Source organism: Ceratotherium simum, chromosome 7 (genome assembly GCF_057802395.1).
Source record: "Ceratotherium simum simum isolate JZ-2026a chromosome 7, ASM5780239v1, whole genome shotgun sequence".
Classification (NCBI taxonomy): Eukaryota; Metazoa; Chordata; class Mammalia; order Perissodactyla; family Rhinocerotidae; genus Ceratotherium; species Ceratotherium simum.
Window position 1 is genome coordinate 10,318,675 of NC_141906.1, and position 18,520 is coordinate 10,337,194.

At 52.3% G+C, this 18,520-nt stretch overlaps 1 protein-coding gene across 1 annotated transcript in view; it reads right to left on the reverse strand.

Annotated features, from left to right (window-relative positions):
* Window positions 1-18,520, reverse strand: part of SLC6A5 (solute carrier family 6 member 5) — a 50,448-nt gene that overhangs the window by 19,304 nt on the left and 12,624 nt on the right. Inside the window, exons 5-9 of the mRNA XM_004418525.3 lie at window positions 17,184-17,325; window positions 14,392-14,524; window positions 6,824-6,958; window positions 4,968-5,071; window positions 2,395-2,519 (exon numbers count right to left, since the gene is read on the reverse strand). Coding sequence (XP_004418582.2) covers window positions 2,395-2,519; window positions 4,968-5,071; window positions 6,824-6,958; window positions 14,392-14,524; window positions 17,184-17,325 — 639 coding nt within the window. The remainder of the gene's footprint in view (window positions 1-2,394; window positions 2,520-4,967; window positions 5,072-6,823; window positions 6,959-14,391; window positions 14,525-17,183; window positions 17,326-18,520) is intronic.

An 18,520-nucleotide genomic window follows, 5' to 3' on the forward strand; every position in this document is an offset into this window, starting at 1 on the left:
TGTGTTCATCTACTCTGGTCTAACCCAGGTTTTCTGCTGAGGGATGAGCATGTTGGCAGGGCTTCAGGCTGGATTCTGACCACGAGTCACTGCTCCACAGGCAGCAGTGAAGATGACTCAGAAAGGTCAACTTCCTGGGCAGCTGTGTTTCTGGAGTAGACGCCTGAGAAGAACAAGGCCCCTCACCTATGCCCATCGTAAAAGCAGAGACAGCTTGGTCTCACCACCAATCCCACCCTCAGCCCCCAAAACTCTGATATGGCCGAGATTTGGGATAATGACTGACGAAAAAGCCTCCCTTAGAAGGGAGTGGTAAAAGAAATAGAATAGTGTTAGGTCATTAAAGAGAACTTGTTTTGGACTAGAGACCAAAATGCAGTTACTAACGTTGGGTCAGCAAAAAAGTACTGAGTGTCTGTCTGCCCGTGTTACCCAGTTAGGAGGGAGTGGGGCTGGCGTTAGGCAGCGGTGGGACCAGCAAATGCCAAATCTCCATTCTGTATTCTGCAGAGCCTCCCCTATACCAGGGGAAGTCAGACCAGCCGGCAAATCACATGCAAAAACGTTTGCAAATTGAGGTGAGCAGGGAGAGCTGCCCACAGGGTCCGGGAGCAGGCCTCACTGGCCACTGCCCCCTCCCTGTGGCGAAAGAGGCCCACTGTCCCTGGGCCGATGACAATGGGAAATTACCAAGTATTAACATGTTAGAACCTGTCAGAAGTGCTCTTCTCCCTGTTAAAATCAAAGGAAGTGAAAAAAGTCTGGAAAGGGGAAGTTCCAGAGGGAAATGTGGGCAATTGTCTGATGCTTTTTATGTAAAGGTAAAACAAATTTTGGGTAAACCCAAAAATCTCTTTGGGTTTTAACGACATGTGCCCCCAAACCCCTTTCCCGGGGCAGGATAGAGCTCCGAGGAGGTAACTAACGTGGCCCTCATCTCAGGAATCACTGTCTCTGGCAACTCGGCCACTGGTTCACGAGGAGCTCGGTAATGTCACAAAAGTAACAGAACACCTCAGATCTGCCAGAAAGTGCAGCAGGACCCACCTGCTCCAGCTCCTCTGCTGGGCGGGAATGAGGGCAGCTCGGGCTGGCCCAGGCACCCCGAAGACAAAGGCTTCTCTCCCCTCTCCCTTCCCTCCCTGCTCCTCAGGGAGCTGAGAATTCCCAACCAGGGAGGGGCATCCGCTCAGCTCCCAGGATCCTCTAACTTAGTGCTTGGCTGCAGACCCAAACATCCCCTGGGGGTTAACACTCTCTCCAAGGAGAGATAACTACCCCCCCCCCAACAGGCTGGCTCTTTAACTCTTTGAGGCCCGCAGTGCACCATGGGCGCCTCTGAAGCAGTGATTAATCACCCTCGGGGGGCCAGAAGAGAGCTGGCAGCCCACCAGGCAGGTGACATATCTAGGGCCCAGTTCCCTCATGTACTGGCGTCTGAGACATTATCTGAGAATTGCACGAGCTCCTTGAAGAAAGATGCTGCCCAGAGAGGCTGCTCACACGTACACACTGTGGACTGTCCAGGGCCCACAGTCACATCCCCACAGCCCCTAGCACGGCCCAGACACCAAGGCATCCCATAAATGTCAGATTAGAGAATGATTGTAATGCAACAGCCATACTGAAATCCCTCAATCCCCGAAGCCTAGTAATCACCAAATCCTTTGTAGAATAAAGCCGGGTGGAAATACAGAGTTAAATAAAAATATTACTCTCTACAAAACGCTGTGCTAGAAATACTGATTAAATGAGATAACAATGAAAGCTCTCTGTAAACTAGGAAGTACCACACAAATGTCAGCCATTGATACAGGGATCACTGGGTAGAGAGTAAACATTTATTCTAGCTCCCTCCCATCACCACTGTCCAACCTTTCCACCCACTGGGAGAAAACCTGCAGGTCCGCCTTGACAACTAAGCAGAGGGCACGTGGGACCTGACAATCAGGAAAGTGCTGCTCTGAAGTCAGTGCTCTCATGAAGCATCAGCATTCGGGTTCTACAGAGTCTTGGCAAGGAGAGCCGTCCTGCACAGGCTGTGCCCGCATCAGCTCCAGGGGCCCTGGTTTGTCTAAAGAATCCTCTGCCCATAGCGAACAGGGATAGGCCTTACTTACCCAGGCTGGAGCTGAATTAAGGGAGGAAAGGGAAGGACAGGAGAGGTGAGCAGGACACGGGCTTTTATAGCGACCCCTCTGGCTAGGGACCCACCGGCTCTAGAGCTGCAGGAGCTTCCCACTCAAGCTTGTCTTGGTCCCTCCACAAAGGGGGCCTGGCTGCCACCCTCCATCCTGTCCCAGAAGACCAACCTCCCAGCACAGCATAAATTAGGAGCTCATGAGGCAAGCCTGGAACCCACCCTGCAAAAGCGGAGGGATAGCTGCACTGTACCTTGGTCAGCCACGTTCTCAATGTTGACCTTGCGCTCATTGGCCATGAAGCCGATAACCGAGAAGATGACAAAGCCGGCAAAGATGCTCGTGGCGCTGTTGGTGCAGGTTACGATCAGAGTGTCCCTGGGAGGGAGAGACAAGAGTTGCCATCAGGCAACTGTGCTCTGTGAGGAGGAGGACCGGGGGAAGGACACACAAATGTGTGCCCGTGTGTTTGTGTGCGCATGTGGACGTGTGTGCATGCCCATTCCTGAACTTGTGTTCACTGCAGGCGGGCCTTGCTTCCTCTTATTCACAAGGAAAAGAAGAACCAGTCCTGACCACAGACTCCCTCAGGCCGATTTTATAAGCCCGAACGGCTCAAAAAGATCTCCCCTACTGCCCGTTCCAGGGCCTCTGGTCAAAGTGCTGGCTTACAGGCTGTAGAACCGGGTGTCCCCCCCTCACAGTGGCAGAAGCAAGTCTGTCCATGAGAGCAGGAGTTGAGGGACAGGGCCTTGCGGGACTCCAGGACAGGAAGCACGTATGAGAGAAGAGAAGGCGGTGGGACCAGGAATGCCACCAGGTGTGAGGGCCCCCTGGGGTTGGGGCACCCAGGCCAGAAGGGCAAAGGGCGAGAGGAGGGGAGAGAGCAGCGAGCACCTTCATCCCAGCGCCCTCTGCTGGCAACGTGGCTGCGGTTCTCCAGCCCGCCCGTCCACCATCCTAGACTCAAGAGAGGTCACAGCCAGATGGAGCCTCAAGGCCAATCCACGTCCTGATTCTCCTACCTGTTGGCGGCATGACCTTGAGCGAGTCACTTTCTTTCTACTCTGATTTTAAATGGTGGCAATGACCCCACCTCCCTCACAGGCTATTGTGAGGACAGAAGCAGATGATGCCCACACAGCACAGGGCCTGGCACCCGCCTTGTCCTACCCCTCAGTTTACTGATGGGGAAACCGGGGCCCACAGGAAGGTAAGGGGCTAATTAACGCTAGGTCAGGCTTTTAATCCAGACTTCCCCTCTCAGCCCTGTGTTCTCTCTGCCGCACCAGACAGCCTCATTTCTAATGAGCACAGAGCAATGCTCCCCCTTTGACGGTGTTCAGCCCTGTTCTCGGGTCACAGTTAACGAGCAGCTGTGACCAAAAATGTTCAAACACCTTCATCTGCATTCTAGCTGTTATGGGCTGAGTTGCGTGCCCCCAAAATTACATGCTGAAGTCCTAACCCCTAGTTCCTCTGAACGGGGCTGTATTTGGAGACAGGGTCTTTAACCAGGTATTTAAGTTAAAAGGAAGGTGTTAGGGTGGGCCCTGATCCAACGTGACTGGCCCTTACACAAAGAGGAGATCAGGACACAGACACACACAGAGGGAAGACCTGCTGAGGACAGAGGGAGAAGACGGCCGTCTACAAGCCGAGGAGAGAGGCTTCAGGAGAAACCAACCCTGTCAACGCTCCCTTCCCCGCTGCACCAGTATAGAACTCACCTCTGTGAGGCCACCCCAGCCATCCAGGGCCACAGCCTAACTGTAAGCTCTTCCTCTCGGTTCACAAAATATCTCAACATTGTTAAAAATAATAATATTAATAATAATAATGGCAACTGCTGTTTACTGAACACTTACTCTGTGCAAAATATTGCTCTGAGAAATTTGCATACATCATCTCTTACCACTCAATAAAATATTATAATCTGCATTTTACAGATGAGAAAATAGAGGCTCAGAGAAGTGAAGGATCTTGCCCAAGTCTTGGAGTTTAGGTAGATGGTGAAGTCATAATTCAAATGTAACTCTGACTCCAAGGTTATTTCTTTCCTTTTGTAATCAGCCCCCAAAGAGAGGGGCCCTATTTTCTTATTGCTCACCATAGACGTATTTAACTTTCAGATGTCACCTCCTCCGGGAGCTGTCCAGGCTCTCTCAGGTCTTTGGGGCTCCACAGCCCCCCAAACATCACACTATCCAAATATCCCCTGAGGATCCCGTCTGGATGTGTAGATTCCTGGGCCTGTCCCACCTCCAGACATTCTGATTCATAGATCTGGGAAGGGACTCAAAGTTTGCATTTTTTTCCAGCTTTTTTGAGGTATAACTGACAAAATCGTAAGATATTTGAAGTGTACAACGTGCTGATTTGCTCTATGTACACATTGTGACAGGATCCCTACCGCCGAGTTAATTCACACCTCCATCACCAAGGCCCTCCTTCCACTGAACCCTGCTGCCTTTCTTACGGGGGTCTCTAGAAAAATATTTTTCGAGTGACTGAATGACCTCCTCCATCAGTGACTCCTGTACGGCTGTATCCACAGACTAGGCGGCTCACAAATGACTATCCCAGGACACAGCTGCTGCACAGCACCTCCCGGGAGGCTGTCCCATCCCGTGTGTCAGGGGCAGCAGTGCAAGTTGGGGTGGAGGTCCAGCAGCCAGCAGCTAGGCCCTAGCAGAGGACTTCACCTAAGCCAGGTGGAGTTCAAGAATAAGGCCTCAGGCGTCTGGTAACTCAGTCCCTTGTTCTGTCCCCAGGTCCTCTTCCCGCTCATCAGCCACCTCTGGGGCTGGAAGTGCCTCCACATACCTGTAGCAGTTGTTGTGGAATTTGTTGTAGGAAGAGAGAGTGATCAGGCCTCCCCACGCGGCAGATAAAGAGAAGAAAATCTGAGTGGCAGCGTCTTTCCACACCTGGGAGGCAAGAGAGAAGACTCAAGGTCATTGAGGGAGGCTAGACGGGGGGAGGTGGGTCTCCCAGGCCCGGTGCCACATCATGTCCCCAGGGGACAAGCAGGCAGGACAAGGTGACTTTGCCACCAACATAAACGAGAAACATACGCCATTTGCATTGGAAGCCAAAAAGGCAGTAAATTACCTGGGAGACTTGAACCCCATTCTAATCAAGGAGAGGAACCCAGTACACCACATACACACTTCGCGCTCACAAGTCCCACCACGAAGAACGAAGCAGAAGGGGGAGGGGCCCTTTGTTTAGGGGAATATGCTCTCAAAAAACAATTTTCAACAGCGAAAATATTCAGGGATACAAAATAAAAACCTTTTTAAACTGACATTCCTACAGATTACAGCAACCCTATTAAAAATCTGAAATTCCGAGCCCTCGTCTTCGTGAAGGGACCTCTGAGCCACAGCATGGTGGATTACAGTGCCACATCCGTCCAGAACTCGGCTGACAACCCCTCCCGGTTCTCTTGGTGATTTCTCTTAATTGTCCTCATAAATCTCCAGAAGGTCACTCAAGAGTTTGAACTAGAGATTTATATGATTTGTATGATGAACCTCCCATTATTTTTATAAATTAAATCCAGTTTGTAAATTGTACTTAAAATATGCAAAGAGAAAGTTCAAGTGTGCGCTGGCAAAGTCTGTGTCTCCCCCAGCATCCACTCTCCCACACTCCTTTGTAACAAAGCTGTGGTTTTATGTAAAGGCAGCCATTTGTCCAGCCAAATGACACTTCCTAGCATTAAGGAGAGGTACAGCCAGGAGAGGATAATCAGATGACTTAGTTTCTGGCCAATAATGTGAAAATCAAATATTACGTGGAACTTCTGGGGTTTCTCCTCTTTTAAACAGAAGCAGAGTACCTATCTCTACCCCTTCCATCACCGCTTTGTGCTACCTGGAATGCTGATATGATGGCTGGAGCTCTGGCAGCTATTGGAAGCTATTCACTGAGGATGGTAGGGCAGAAAGACAGGAGCCTGGGACATTATGGAGCCACCAACCAGTGTCTGACTCTCTAACATTGGGCTGCTTTAGAGCATGCGAGTGAAGTAAACTTGACCTTGTTTAAGCTGCCATTATCTGAAGGTTTTCCACTACGTGCAGTCAAACTCAAGCCTAGCTACGTGTTCTTAACACACTCTGGAAAAGCAGACATTTCTCTAAGATGAGAAAACTTCTTATTAAATAAGCACCCTCTCATTTGGAGGTTTTGGGGTTGGGAACTTCAGAGTACGATGTGCCTGTAGAGAATACGCAGAGAAAAAGTGCAAGTGCGCTGGCCCGGTGTCGGTGCGCCAGCGGGATTCAAACGTGTCTGAGCCCTTCAAATTGCAATTGCTTGTGGTTTGCCTGAGTGCTGTTATTTTCCAGCCAGCAGCATTCCATTTCCAACACACTACAGTTATTAGCAGATAAGTGGTGAGAGGTGGCCCAGAGCCACGAAGGGGACCTCGTTCTTCACTTCTGCCTCCACTGCAGCCCAGATGTGGGATGACTATTCCAGGACCCTGAAAACCCCCAGCTGCCCGCTTCTCATTCAAGATTTCCTGGGTGCGCGAGGGTCCACGAGCATTGTGACTTTGTAAAGGAAACAGTGAGCTCCCTCAGGGACGAGGTCTGACCCCACCTGCCAAACGGGCCCCATCCCCACGTGCCGTCGCCCGAGGGCGAGTCAGAACTGGATCCCCAGCTCACCGTGGCGTCCGTGAGTTTCTCCCACTTCGGCGTGATGAAGTACCAGATCCCGGCGCCGGCTCCAGGCAGGGTGACCCCTCGGATGAGGAGGATGACGAGCACGACGTACGGGAACGTGGCCGTGAAGTACACCACCTGGAAACCCCCCAGAGGCCTGCAGTGAGCAGCCCTGCCGGATGTGCCGTGCTGAAGGGGTACTGGCAGGGGCAGCGTGGCCTGCCGCATGGACACAGCGCCTCACGGTGAGGACCCCAGGGTAGTAAGGGCTGGGGACACGGGGCGGTTGCCGGGACCAGAGGTGAGTCAGGAAGAGCCAGACATAAGGTCTGTGAGGGGACACCCAAGGCTGGGGGCAAGTCAGCCTGCCATGTGGAAGGCTGGGAGATCCCACCCGGCCAGCTGCTGAGGGGACAACTCCCTGAGGAACCACGGAGGGAGGACGGCTGCTGCCTCCCTCCTCCCTAACTCCTGCCCACCCTCTGCTGGAGGCCCCCAATTCCACTATTAGAGATTAATGCTTCCATCCTTGTCTACACAGACACCCTAGTGTCTGGTGAGGTAGAAAGACCATGATCCTAGAATTAGACACATTTAGGTTGAAACGAAGTTGCACCTCTGGCACTGAGAAGCTATGAGACCTTGCACAAGCTCTCCAGCTCTCTGAATCCCAGTTTCCGCGTCTGTAAACTGAGGATAATAGCACCTTTCTTAAAAAATAATCCTGAGGATTAAATGAGCCATGCACGTATAGCCCCTAGCATGGTGCCTGATTTATAACAGATGGTCACGAAGTGCAGTTAAGTTCAACAAACACTTACTGAGGACCTACTATGAGCTGGGCACTGTGCCAGGCATTAGATGCATAAGGATGAAGGGACCCACGACCTTGCAGACCCAGTGACAATGTCGGAATAATGGGCTAAGCAATTACATACAGGACACCATGAAGTCCAGGGGAGGGAACTCTGCCCAACCTGGGAGTTTACTGAAAGACTCATGGAGATGACACACGAGCTGGGTCTTAGAAGCCAAGTGCAACTTACAGGAGGTGAGGCGAGTGGGAAGGTGAAGGAGGGAAGCGGGCCAGGCTGGGGTGTGAGGGCAAAGCTCTAATCACTCACTATTAGGGGAGCGTGAAGTTGAGGCTAAGAGTGATGGGGGCGGGGTGCTAGAGACATAGGTGAAAAGCACATCATGGGGGGTCTGCAATGCCAGCCGGAGGATGCTCCCGGATTCTGGACGAGAGGGAGGGACTAGAGTCGAGAAACATTTGGGAAGTAACATCAGCAGAACGCCAGGACTGTGGATGGGGACGGGTGGGAGGCACTTTCCTTCCTTATCTGCCAATCAAACCTCGGGGTGGAGGGAGAAGGAACGGCTTGGGATCAGGATGTGGTAGATGGGGAAAAGAGCAGACCGTGAGAGCTCAGGCTCTACAGTCCCACAAGCCCAAGTTCAAATCCCAGCTCCATCATTGACACGCTGGGGGCCACCTGGGGAAGTGAATTGACCTCTCTGAGTCTCAGTGTCCACACCTGCAAAGTGGCCATAGCAACAACATATTCCTCACAGGGCTGTTGGCAGACTACAGCGGGACACCCACTCAAAGGGGCACAGGCCTGCGGGCACCACTTCAGTCTTCCTAGGACTCACCAGTCCCAAATTTAATAATACTGACAACCTGCAGCTCACAAGCTGGTTGCATCCCAAAAGTGCCTTAGAAGGCACTTGGAAGGATGAGGTTAAGCTCCCATTCCAGCCTGCCAAACCCTCTCTGATCTGGGGAGGCATGTACGGCCAGGATCCCCTCCATTCCCACCTGCAGTCTCCCCTCCTGGGCACCTGGAACACCTGCCCCCAGGAGGGAGACAGAGACCCCGCCACACATGGGCTGCACAGACTCCAGGGCCTGGCAGGGGGTCCAGCCTGGCAGCGACTGGCAGGACTGGGATTTCAGGGGATGAGGACCCATTTGGGGACTTGTGGGGATGGGTTGGGGGAAGGTTAGGGGCAAGATTAAGATATAACTCTTGGGGTCACTTCATCTATTCAAATAAATACACACATATACACACATATGTGTACATATTTTTAGAGCACTGAATGTGTGCCAGGCACAGTTGGAAGCATTTGGGGTTTGTCAGTAAATAAGACAAAGACCCTGCCCTCGAATAGCTGACATTCAGGCCAGGGAGACGGACGACCAGCAGTAATCATAACGATACGCTTTGCAGCACCTCAGAAGGTGACAAGTGCACCAGAGAAGATAAAAAGTAGAGCAGGGTGGGGGACCATGCACGCTGGGGAGAAAGGCTGGGAAGAAAGGCTGGGAAGATGCTGCGTTCAGATGGGTGGGCGGGGAGGCCTCGTGGGGAAGTTGGCCGGGACTTGGAGGAAGGGAGAGAGCCAACTGGACATCTGGGGGACATGCCCCACAGAGGGAACAACCGCAGTAAAGGCTCTAATAAGGGAGCGTGCCGACTTCTAGAAACAGCCAGGGGGCCACTGTGGCTGGGGGGTGGCGGGAGTGGGGCACAGGTACGAGAGGGTGTCGGGGGGTGGTGGGGGCAGATCACGTGGAGCCTTGGGGGCCTTCACTCTGTGGGAAAGGGGGCGCGACTGCAGGGACTTGGGCAGAGGGGCGCGACGATCCAACACTGTAACAGGCTCGCCCCATTGTGTGTCGAGAGTGTCCCGCAGGGGCGCGAGGGCAGAAGCAGGGCAGCAGGTAGGAGGCCACGGCTGCAACCCACGCAAGGGGTGGCTCCAACCCGGGTGTCCCCGTGGAGCTGGAGAAACGGTCAGATATGGGATATACTGCATATAAAGAGCCAACAGAATCTCCTGGCCGATTTAACGTGGAGTGTGTGAGAGAGAGAGGAGTCAACGGGGACCCCTAGGTTTCTGGCCTCGACAACTGGAAGAAGGGTGGGGTTGCCCTCAGCGTTATTTCTTCCTCTAAACCAAGTTACTCCTCAAGGTCAAACCCTGGTGACAGCCCAGGGGCGGGCGGGCCTCCTTTTCTCTGCACCGCCGCCTCCCCTGACCGGGGCCTCTTCCCTGCCCCCTGGACAGCAGTCTCCCCTCCCTCCCTGCCCTGAAGAACCTGGATTGCCAGGGACTGTGGGGGAGGGACCCCTGCCAAGCCTGCTTCTCTCCTTCCCCCAAGCGTGGGGAAGCCTCCCCTTCCACACACAGACATTATGAAACCCAAAGGCATCTGACATCTCAGGAGAAAATCGCCCAGCCCAGGACGGCCCGGGCTGTCCTCCCAGCTGTGTGACGGGGCTGGGGAGAGGAGATGCTACCAGTGCAGGGCCCAGACCAGTCTGACCTCCCCCCGCCTCCAAGACAGGAGAGGCAGGGTGACAACTAAGGAATATCCTTTTCACCTGGGGCTGGTGGGAAGGGAGGACAGAGGGAGGCAAGGGAGAGGAGATGACCCAGAAGCAGAGCCAGCAGGAGGAAGCCCCTACGCTGGCACCAGTCTAGCAGGCTGGGTCCACTGCTCCCATTCCACTGCTGGAGGCTGTTCGGACACGACCGTTTCTGGAGCCCCCTCTGTTGGGCAGCTATTCGTAGTCCCACTTTGTAGAGGAGGAAAGTGAGGCTCGGGTTAAGCATCTCTGAAAGAGTTAAATATCTCACTTGAGGTCTCCCAGCTGCAGTCAAGATCCAAACGTGAAGCTCTCTAACTCCAAAGCTTCCATTCTTTCCTTCCACACCCCTTTATGGGCCACAAGATCAGAAATGTGGGAGGCGGGCCCGGGACTGGGGGGGCAAGTGAGCACCCAGAGTGCCCGAGTTAAGGAGGCTTCACTCTCGGGGGCCGACCTGCGTTACAGGAACCTGAGGGTGGGTGCCACCCTAAATTTCACACCCCAGGCACATGCTTGCGTCCCCCAGGTCTGGCCCTGGTGTGTGGGATGACGCACTTGCTTTGTAGACGGGGATTGTGCTGAACTGAAAGGGCCCACGGTTTGGTGTATAAATAATGGGGGTGCCTCAGATGTGACTAGGTGTCCATGGCGGCTTTACGCACAGCCAGCTTCCTTGTGTGAGGGGGCTTCAGGATGCACCTGTGTCGGGACATACTGTCAGAGGCATTAAACCTGAACAGTAATGAATTACACTTGGCAGGAGTGACAATGACTAGCTGATCTGAGCCTGCTGGCCTGACACCTGGCAGCATCCTCCCCAGAGCGGGAGCCCCGAGCAGGTGGGAAGGTAAGGCCCCACCAGCCTGTGCCGGCTAATTAGGTTCACTGTGTGTTGTTGCCGTAACCCTCCGGCAGAGCGGCCCCTGAGGTCGGATGGGCTGCATTTGACCTTCAGGCTGCCCTTCCTCTGGAATTCTAGCTGTTCGAAGGGAGACAGGTTCATAGGAAGCAACGGGCCATTCTTGTCTCCTAGGGCTCTGAACAAGAGGGACTGTGCTCATCGTGCTGCAGGAGAAGGAGGAATATGTCTCTGTGGCTTAGAAATGACAGTGTTCACGGAATGTCAGTCACAAAGGAGCCTGTCATAACGATGAGCTTCAGCCAGGCATTCACCTTGGCTCCCAAACAATGCTCCACAATTCACGTCTGCACACTCCAGGGCAAGAGAATAAATCGTGATTCATTATTTCTGGTGGTGCTCCTCATTTTTAAAAAATTGATCATTGATCCCTAGTTGGAAACCTTTCTCAGTTAAGCAGAAAGATAAGTTAGCGGATCTAAAAGAGAAGCTTGCTTGCGCAAGGCTGCTCAAAAATCTCCATTCCAGAAAGCCCACATAGTCTAGCACCAAGGATTAACTTCTAAATCAATGCACAGAACTGGCTGTAACACCATCCTAAACAATCCCAGACTAAGAGAGCTAGAAAAGATCTTAAAGAATGTTTATTTTAAGCCTTGAATTTGCAGGTGTGGGAAATGAGGCCCAGATGCATCCTGTGACTTGCCCAGCTGGCAATGACAGCTAATGACAGCAGAGACTGGTAGGCGAGCCAGGGTCCTGATCCACCTTGGGGTCTTTTATCCCCACTAGCGCAAATGAGGACTCCACAATTCTGCATTTCCGTCCATCCGTAACAGCCTTTCCGGGGGAAAGGATGTCCGGTAGTGGAAAGAGTCTAGGCTTTAAAGGGAGACAGACCCGGGTTCAGATCCCACCACTGCCACTCGAAAGGTGCATGACCTCAGGCAATTTACTTGGCCTTGATGAGCCTCATTTCTCTGTCTCTAAAATGGGAGTGAACACCCTCACCTAGCAGAGTGCTGTGTAGACTGAGTGAGCTGATGCATGTGAAGCAGTCAGCACTCTGGACACAGAGGGCTCAACAAAGCTCCCTTTCTCCTCCCATTTCCCACCAGAGCCACCGCTTTCTCGAGATGTGGGAGTGGCACAACGGCCGCTCCATACATCAGGCATTCATGATCACAAAATGAAAAGAGCTCACGCTAATTAAGAGCTGACCGTGCATCATCTCACTTAATCCTGATATCAACCCAAGTGGAAGTTACTATTATCCTCAATTTACAGAGGAGGAAACTGAGGCTCCAAAGGTTAAGTAGCTTGTCCAGAGTTACACAACAAGAAAGAGATCAAGGCAGATTTGAACTCAGATTGGTCTGACTCTAGAGCCACCAGGCCATCCTTCCTCATGTCACCAACGAGGCCCTTTCTCACCCTCCTCACCTGTCATCTCCTCTCCTGCAGTCACACCTTCTGGCCCATCCTGCTGGAGACCTGTCTGCCCATCTGGATCATGGCTGAGGCTTCCCTGTCTCCATCTCTAGCTATAAGTGACGGTCCTGCCAGCATGATTTTGTTTGTTTGAGCAAATATTTGGCCACTCCTGCTAAGCGACCACTTGGCTGGGTTCCAAGCCACAGAAGGCAAGGAGTCCAGGGGACCTTGGGACCCATAGGGCATGCTGTAAGGGTCATGTCCACATTTCCCCACCCTCCTGTGGCCTTGGGAAAACAATCAATCCAGGTTTATAATACTCATTCAGAGCTAGCAGGCTCCCCAGGGTCACCTGATCCCAGCCTTCATTTTACAGACGGGAAAACTGAGGTGAGAGATGAAAATACCCCCCACCCCACACTCTGCAAGCGTTCAGACAGAATAATGTTAGAGCCACAGGGTCTTGGACATCACCCAGTTCAACTGCCTTCACTTTAGAAACGAGGAAACTGAGGACTTCTGAAAGAGCTACGATAAAGAAAATTTAATTTTCACTTGTTGGCAGAAAAATAAAAACTAAGAGCAAATCAGAAGCGCAGTCAGGCTTCATGGCCCAAGCGGAGATGTCCCTCTACAGCAAACGCCATGAGAAGGCCTGGAGACTAGAACCCAGGTCTCCTGGCCCCAAGTCTGGTTCTGTCCCCACCTTGTGTGATTTAAGGAGACCACCAGCCTCAGATAACCCTGACACACCTGCTGGAGTCACCGCTCAAGTCCCTGGGGTTCCGGATGGCGTGGAGGGCACCAGAAAGAGCTGTTATCAGAAGGCACCGTGAGCATGTCCACGTGCCCAGGGAGAAGACAGATTGTCTCTGTGGCTAATGGTGCCGGGAATGGGTGCCTGGTGGGGGGTGGGAAGCATGCCTGGGAGGTAGAGGTGGCACAGACCTGCACAGCCCTGAGGCCTGATCCTTCCGGAGCCGGTTGTGTGTGTGTAATCACAGTAAGCCCTGGCCTGGACAACTGGACCAAATCCAACTCCACTACCTGTGGTCTCAGAGTCCACCATCACATCTCAGACCTTGGGCCTTAAAGATATTTTGGTTTTCCTCCTTAAACTCTTAGGATGATTAAATATTATTGCTTGTCATCAAAGTGATTGGTTAGCCATGTAAGGGGGTTTTTCTAATGCAGCAGAAAGACGAGGGAAAACACTGTGATCCTCACAGCAAGGTCCAGTGTGGCCTGGGGTTTCCTGGACTCCTTGCCTTCCATGGCTCGGGACTGAACGTGGGGTGGGAGCTCCATCATCTCCGAAGGGCCAGCCAAGCGATTGTTCAGCAAGACCCCCGTCAGGACTGTCACCCTTTAGTGCTGGGGCACGTGGGATGGAGAGTGTGAGGCTAGGGCTTGCAAGACAGGCATCAAACGCCAAGAACGTGGTGGTCGGGAGTGAGGGGAAGGAACCCTCTTCACAATTATGATCTTTTCCCAGCTTCCTGACGGGAGCAATAAGTGACCTGGCAGCCAGGCCAAGAAGCAGAGCACCAGCAGCACTGAGTCTAGAGTGTAGGGAGAGTGACCGAATGGCATCAGGGAGGTCCCAGCTGCTGAATGGAGGGGCGGCCCGATAGTGAAGGAAGGAAGCAAGTCACAGTAGCCCCACCACGCTCACGAGCCCGGGGTACGTTTCTCTCATCCAGTCCTAACACGGCCCTGAGAGAAGGATGCCAGGACCCCCTTACAGACAGGAGTGAAGTCGCTCGCCCGAGGCCCTGCAGCCACTCAGGCCAGATCAGAATTACGCCCATGGCTCCTGACTCTCGTCCCAGAGCCACGACACACCCATCCCTGGGTGTCCCAGAGCCTTCTCTTAGATAAACACAAGTTCTTACTTTTCCTGAAGTCTTGATGCCTTTTGCCAGGGACGCATACACAATCACCCAAGCCAGGAAAAGGCAGAAGGCTAGTGGCCACCGGATCTCCCCAGGATATTCAATCCCAGCAGAAATCTTCAGCACGAAGTACCTAAGAGTTGAAAAGAGAGAGGAGGGAGGGGAGGAGGGAGGAAAAGGAGGGGGACAGAGTGACTGTCTGCAGAGCCAGGAGCCTTGAACAACCCTGGCACCCCCACCCTCCCCATGAGAAATGTGATCAGAGCAGGTTGTGAGGGATTCATTCGCTGATCTGGGCTCCCGCCCACAGCTGTCCGCAGAGAGGCCAACCGGATTTACTTTGTGCTTAGTTGTGTGCTGGGAGACCACTCTCGGCCCTGGGCAGGCTTTGTACAAGACCCTGTCAGCTCCGCCGTTGTCCGGGGCAGCCCCAGGAGAAGTGCTACAAATCCAGCAGCCTTGGAGGCCCCGGCACAGCCGCCACCCGGCACCACGAGGTTGATGTCTTTACACAAGCTCACATCACCAACAGAAACTCTAAACTGTCAAGGATGGTTTTTGTGTGTTTCTGTCTTGTTCCACTCCTCTATGAGAATGTATTCCAGTACGTTTCTATAATTTCAAATTTAAAAAATCAGTACAGAGTCATTATACTGAATGACCAAAAACGCTGCTCTGCATTTTAGCTCAAGTTGCGTGGGGCATGTCCCGAGCTGAGGCCGGCTGAAATGTACAGCAAAGCTGCCTTAAGGACAGACACCCAGGCGGAAGCAGAGGGGGCTGCTGGGCATCTGCAGCGGCTGCCAACAACCCGTGCATGCGCTCAAGAAGTCACGGCCGGCCCCGCGACCCGCATCCCAGGGGCAGCCTCACCCTGGGGCAGGAGGCAGGGACAGGGACAGCAAGTCTCCAGAGACTCAACAGTCCCTTCAACTCTGCAACAGTCCAGTCACACGTCCCGGAGGAGAGTGCTGTGTGTGTAGGTTGGCGGTTTTCTGTGACCTGAACAAAGGGCCAACCAGAATGCAGACTCTACAGGATGGGAGAAGTGACAGCCCAGACGTTCTGACCTGCTGAGGGAAGTGAAGGTGGCATGCCCACTCCTGGGCCAGCCGGCAACGCTGCCCCCTCCCCAGCTAGCGGGTGACCGCGTGAGAGGCCGTTTGTGGCACAGTCAAGCTTGTCAAACAGGGCTGGCCACGCTCTGTGTGACAGAGCCTCCTTCAGTCCCAACCCCTGGGGCCACCTGGGCCCAAGAGCAGAGTCAAAGTGACCAAGGATGGGACTGACCTGGGCTCCCAATCCTTAGGGACCGTATTCCCCAACGATGGAAAGGACTTTCTCTGTATCCCCACCCCCGTAAATGGGTAGACCACTGAGTCCACAATCCCACTACACTGGCCATCTCCACGACTCCAGGCTTTAAAAGGGATCTTGGACAGGTCCCAAGAAGCTCCTAATAACACTTCCTCTTGGAAATTAAGACTGTCCCAGAGGACGAGCAAAGACATCCAAAAGCAGGTTCACAAATCATTTCACCGTGTACCTAACTACAGGATTATGTGGCCAGATTCCATCTGTGCACAGGCCAGACTCAGCTCCTCAGTGCTCAGGGGGAATCAAGCCCCCTGCCACTGCTCCTACGTTCTCTTCAAGAGGGGTTATTTCATCATTCAGCCTGATTCTCCTTCTGTTCTGCAGGGACAACCATGCGCCCTCTGAGTCTGTACAGGAGAGAAAGCCTGCAATAGGAACTAATGGTAACGGGGAGAGCTAGTGGGGGTCTTAGCAAGCGCTTCTTGTTATCTAAGTGAAAGCCCCAAACCAGAGGCCCACTGACATATGCATTTTATTTGGCCCCAGTGTTTCATTTGAATTAGTTTGCTAACATTTAAAATAGGAGAGACACATAAAAATTTGGATTTTATATCCCACTTCTCTTGTAAGATGGAAGCTCTGGCAGTACGGGCTCCACCCCCACAAGGCAGGGATCGGTTGCAGCTGAGCAGCAGCAGCCTCCCTTACACACAGCACACAGCCTCTCAGTTTGCCACAGTCACCACCATTCTCTATCGTCTCACTCATTCGTATTTCACTCATTTGCTGGCAGGCAGGCAAACCTCCCTGCCAAGCCCCTGAGCACATTTGAGTTCACAACCCCCAACTAAGGCTTAATTAGAGAACACTCTTTATTTATCCTCTGTTGAACTCCATCTACATTTACCTCCCTTAAGAAATACTTCCATAAGCTTTATTAAATCTTCCTATGATGGCTGAGGATTTCTTATATCCCTAAACCTCAATCCTGAATGTGTGGCAAAATGGATGTAGAAAGTACAAAACCAAGGCAACACTGTTAAAAAAAAAAAAAAAAAAGAAGAAGAAGAAGAAGAAGAAGAAAAATTAGTTTTTCTTTAAACTAAGTCATTGACCATGACTTGTTTTCTTAATTTTGCCTCTCTCCTTCTCAAGTGCAGAAGGGAAAAATAAAATAAAATCAAAACAAAAACCAGTTAACCGAAGGTCTGCTTAGATCACATGGGATGAAGGTTTGCAACGTTTTTGTCACCGACAGCAGCACCACTTCTGTTCCTACCCGCATTCAGGCAACTCTCCTCTCCAGACCCACGAGGCACGCTAATCTGCTCTCAGAAACCAAACTACGGGACAAGTCTTCCTCCCTGATCACTCAGAGAGAGGCAACCCACCCCTTGGGCCACCCACAACCCCAGTCTGCAAGTTGAATGTTCATTAACTCCCTGGGTTTCTCTTAGAAATTACAAATATCTCACTTGAAATACTCCTCGCTCCCGCTGACGAACGTCCTGTTGATTGGGCTGGTGAAGTTCACCAGCGTCAGGTTGGGGTAGGCGGCCATGCAGAAGGTCGAGTTCTTGATCTGTATTTTGGGATGGTCACTGATGACACAGGAATCTGTTTCAGAGAGGACGGAATGGAAACACCGTGAAATCTGTACAGAAAATATACACATCTCCTCTCTAGCAATTTAAAAACAAAAGCCAAAAATATTTGCCAGATCTTGGAGAGGAACTTTGGGAAAGTGTTCACTGAGCAAAGCTGGGGGGAGGTGACCCACAGAATGGCGTGTCCCCACCCCGGAGCCATGGGCCCACAGCAGTGACATCAGTGGCGCTGCTGTCAGTGGCTCATTATGGTGCACTTCCTGTGCGGCGGGAGCTACAAGCACCTGCAACGCACCCTCTCAGTTAACGCTCACTACAGCCTATGCAGTGGCTACTGTGACCTCCATATTTAAAATGAGGAAAAAGGCTCAAAGAGGTTACGTAACTCTCTCCAAATCACACAGCTAATGAGGAAGACAATCAGGATTCAAACCCAGATCCTTGTGACTCCACAGAAAATAAATGGCTTGTAGAAATGAGTTTAATCAGACGTAAGCAGACCTCCTGAAGGCAACGGCCACAGAAGGGTCCCTAATAAGTTCACTGTGAACCCACTGCCCACACCACAGCGACATACCGTAAGTACTCTAAGATACGTGCACCTGTGCTGTCCGCACACTCAGGTGGGTCAGTGGAGGCAGCGGCCGCGCCATGTGCTGGAGAGCCTGCAGCCAGACCTCACACCTAGGTTCCCAAGGAGGGGGGGTGAACGTTGCCCCTGGGGACACTGGGCAACGTCTGGAGACATTTTACTGTCATATCTGGGGAACAGGGTGCTCCTGGCATCTGGGGGGGCAGAGGCCAGGATGCTGCTAAACATCCTACAACACACAGGACAGCCCCCAACAGAGAATAAATGTCAGTAGTGCTGAGCTGAGAAAGCCTGACCCAGGCTGGGACGGGGCGTGGGAAGCAGCAGTGTGAGTCTTAGTAGGTCAGGCACTGTGCTGGACACTTTATGATCTTGTGAAGTCCTCACAAAACCTGGGAGGTGCATGTTATTATCCTCACTTTAAATTAGAAGAAGCTGAAGGCTTTCTTGAATACGAACCATATATTACAACGCCTCTCTGATACTGACCACCTGACAGTGATTTTAGAGTCCACCAGGACTAATACCAAACAATACTATTTTATAAAGGAGTGAAAGGTAGTAACAACAACTAACACTGATACGGCACTTACCATGTAATTTATATGTACTT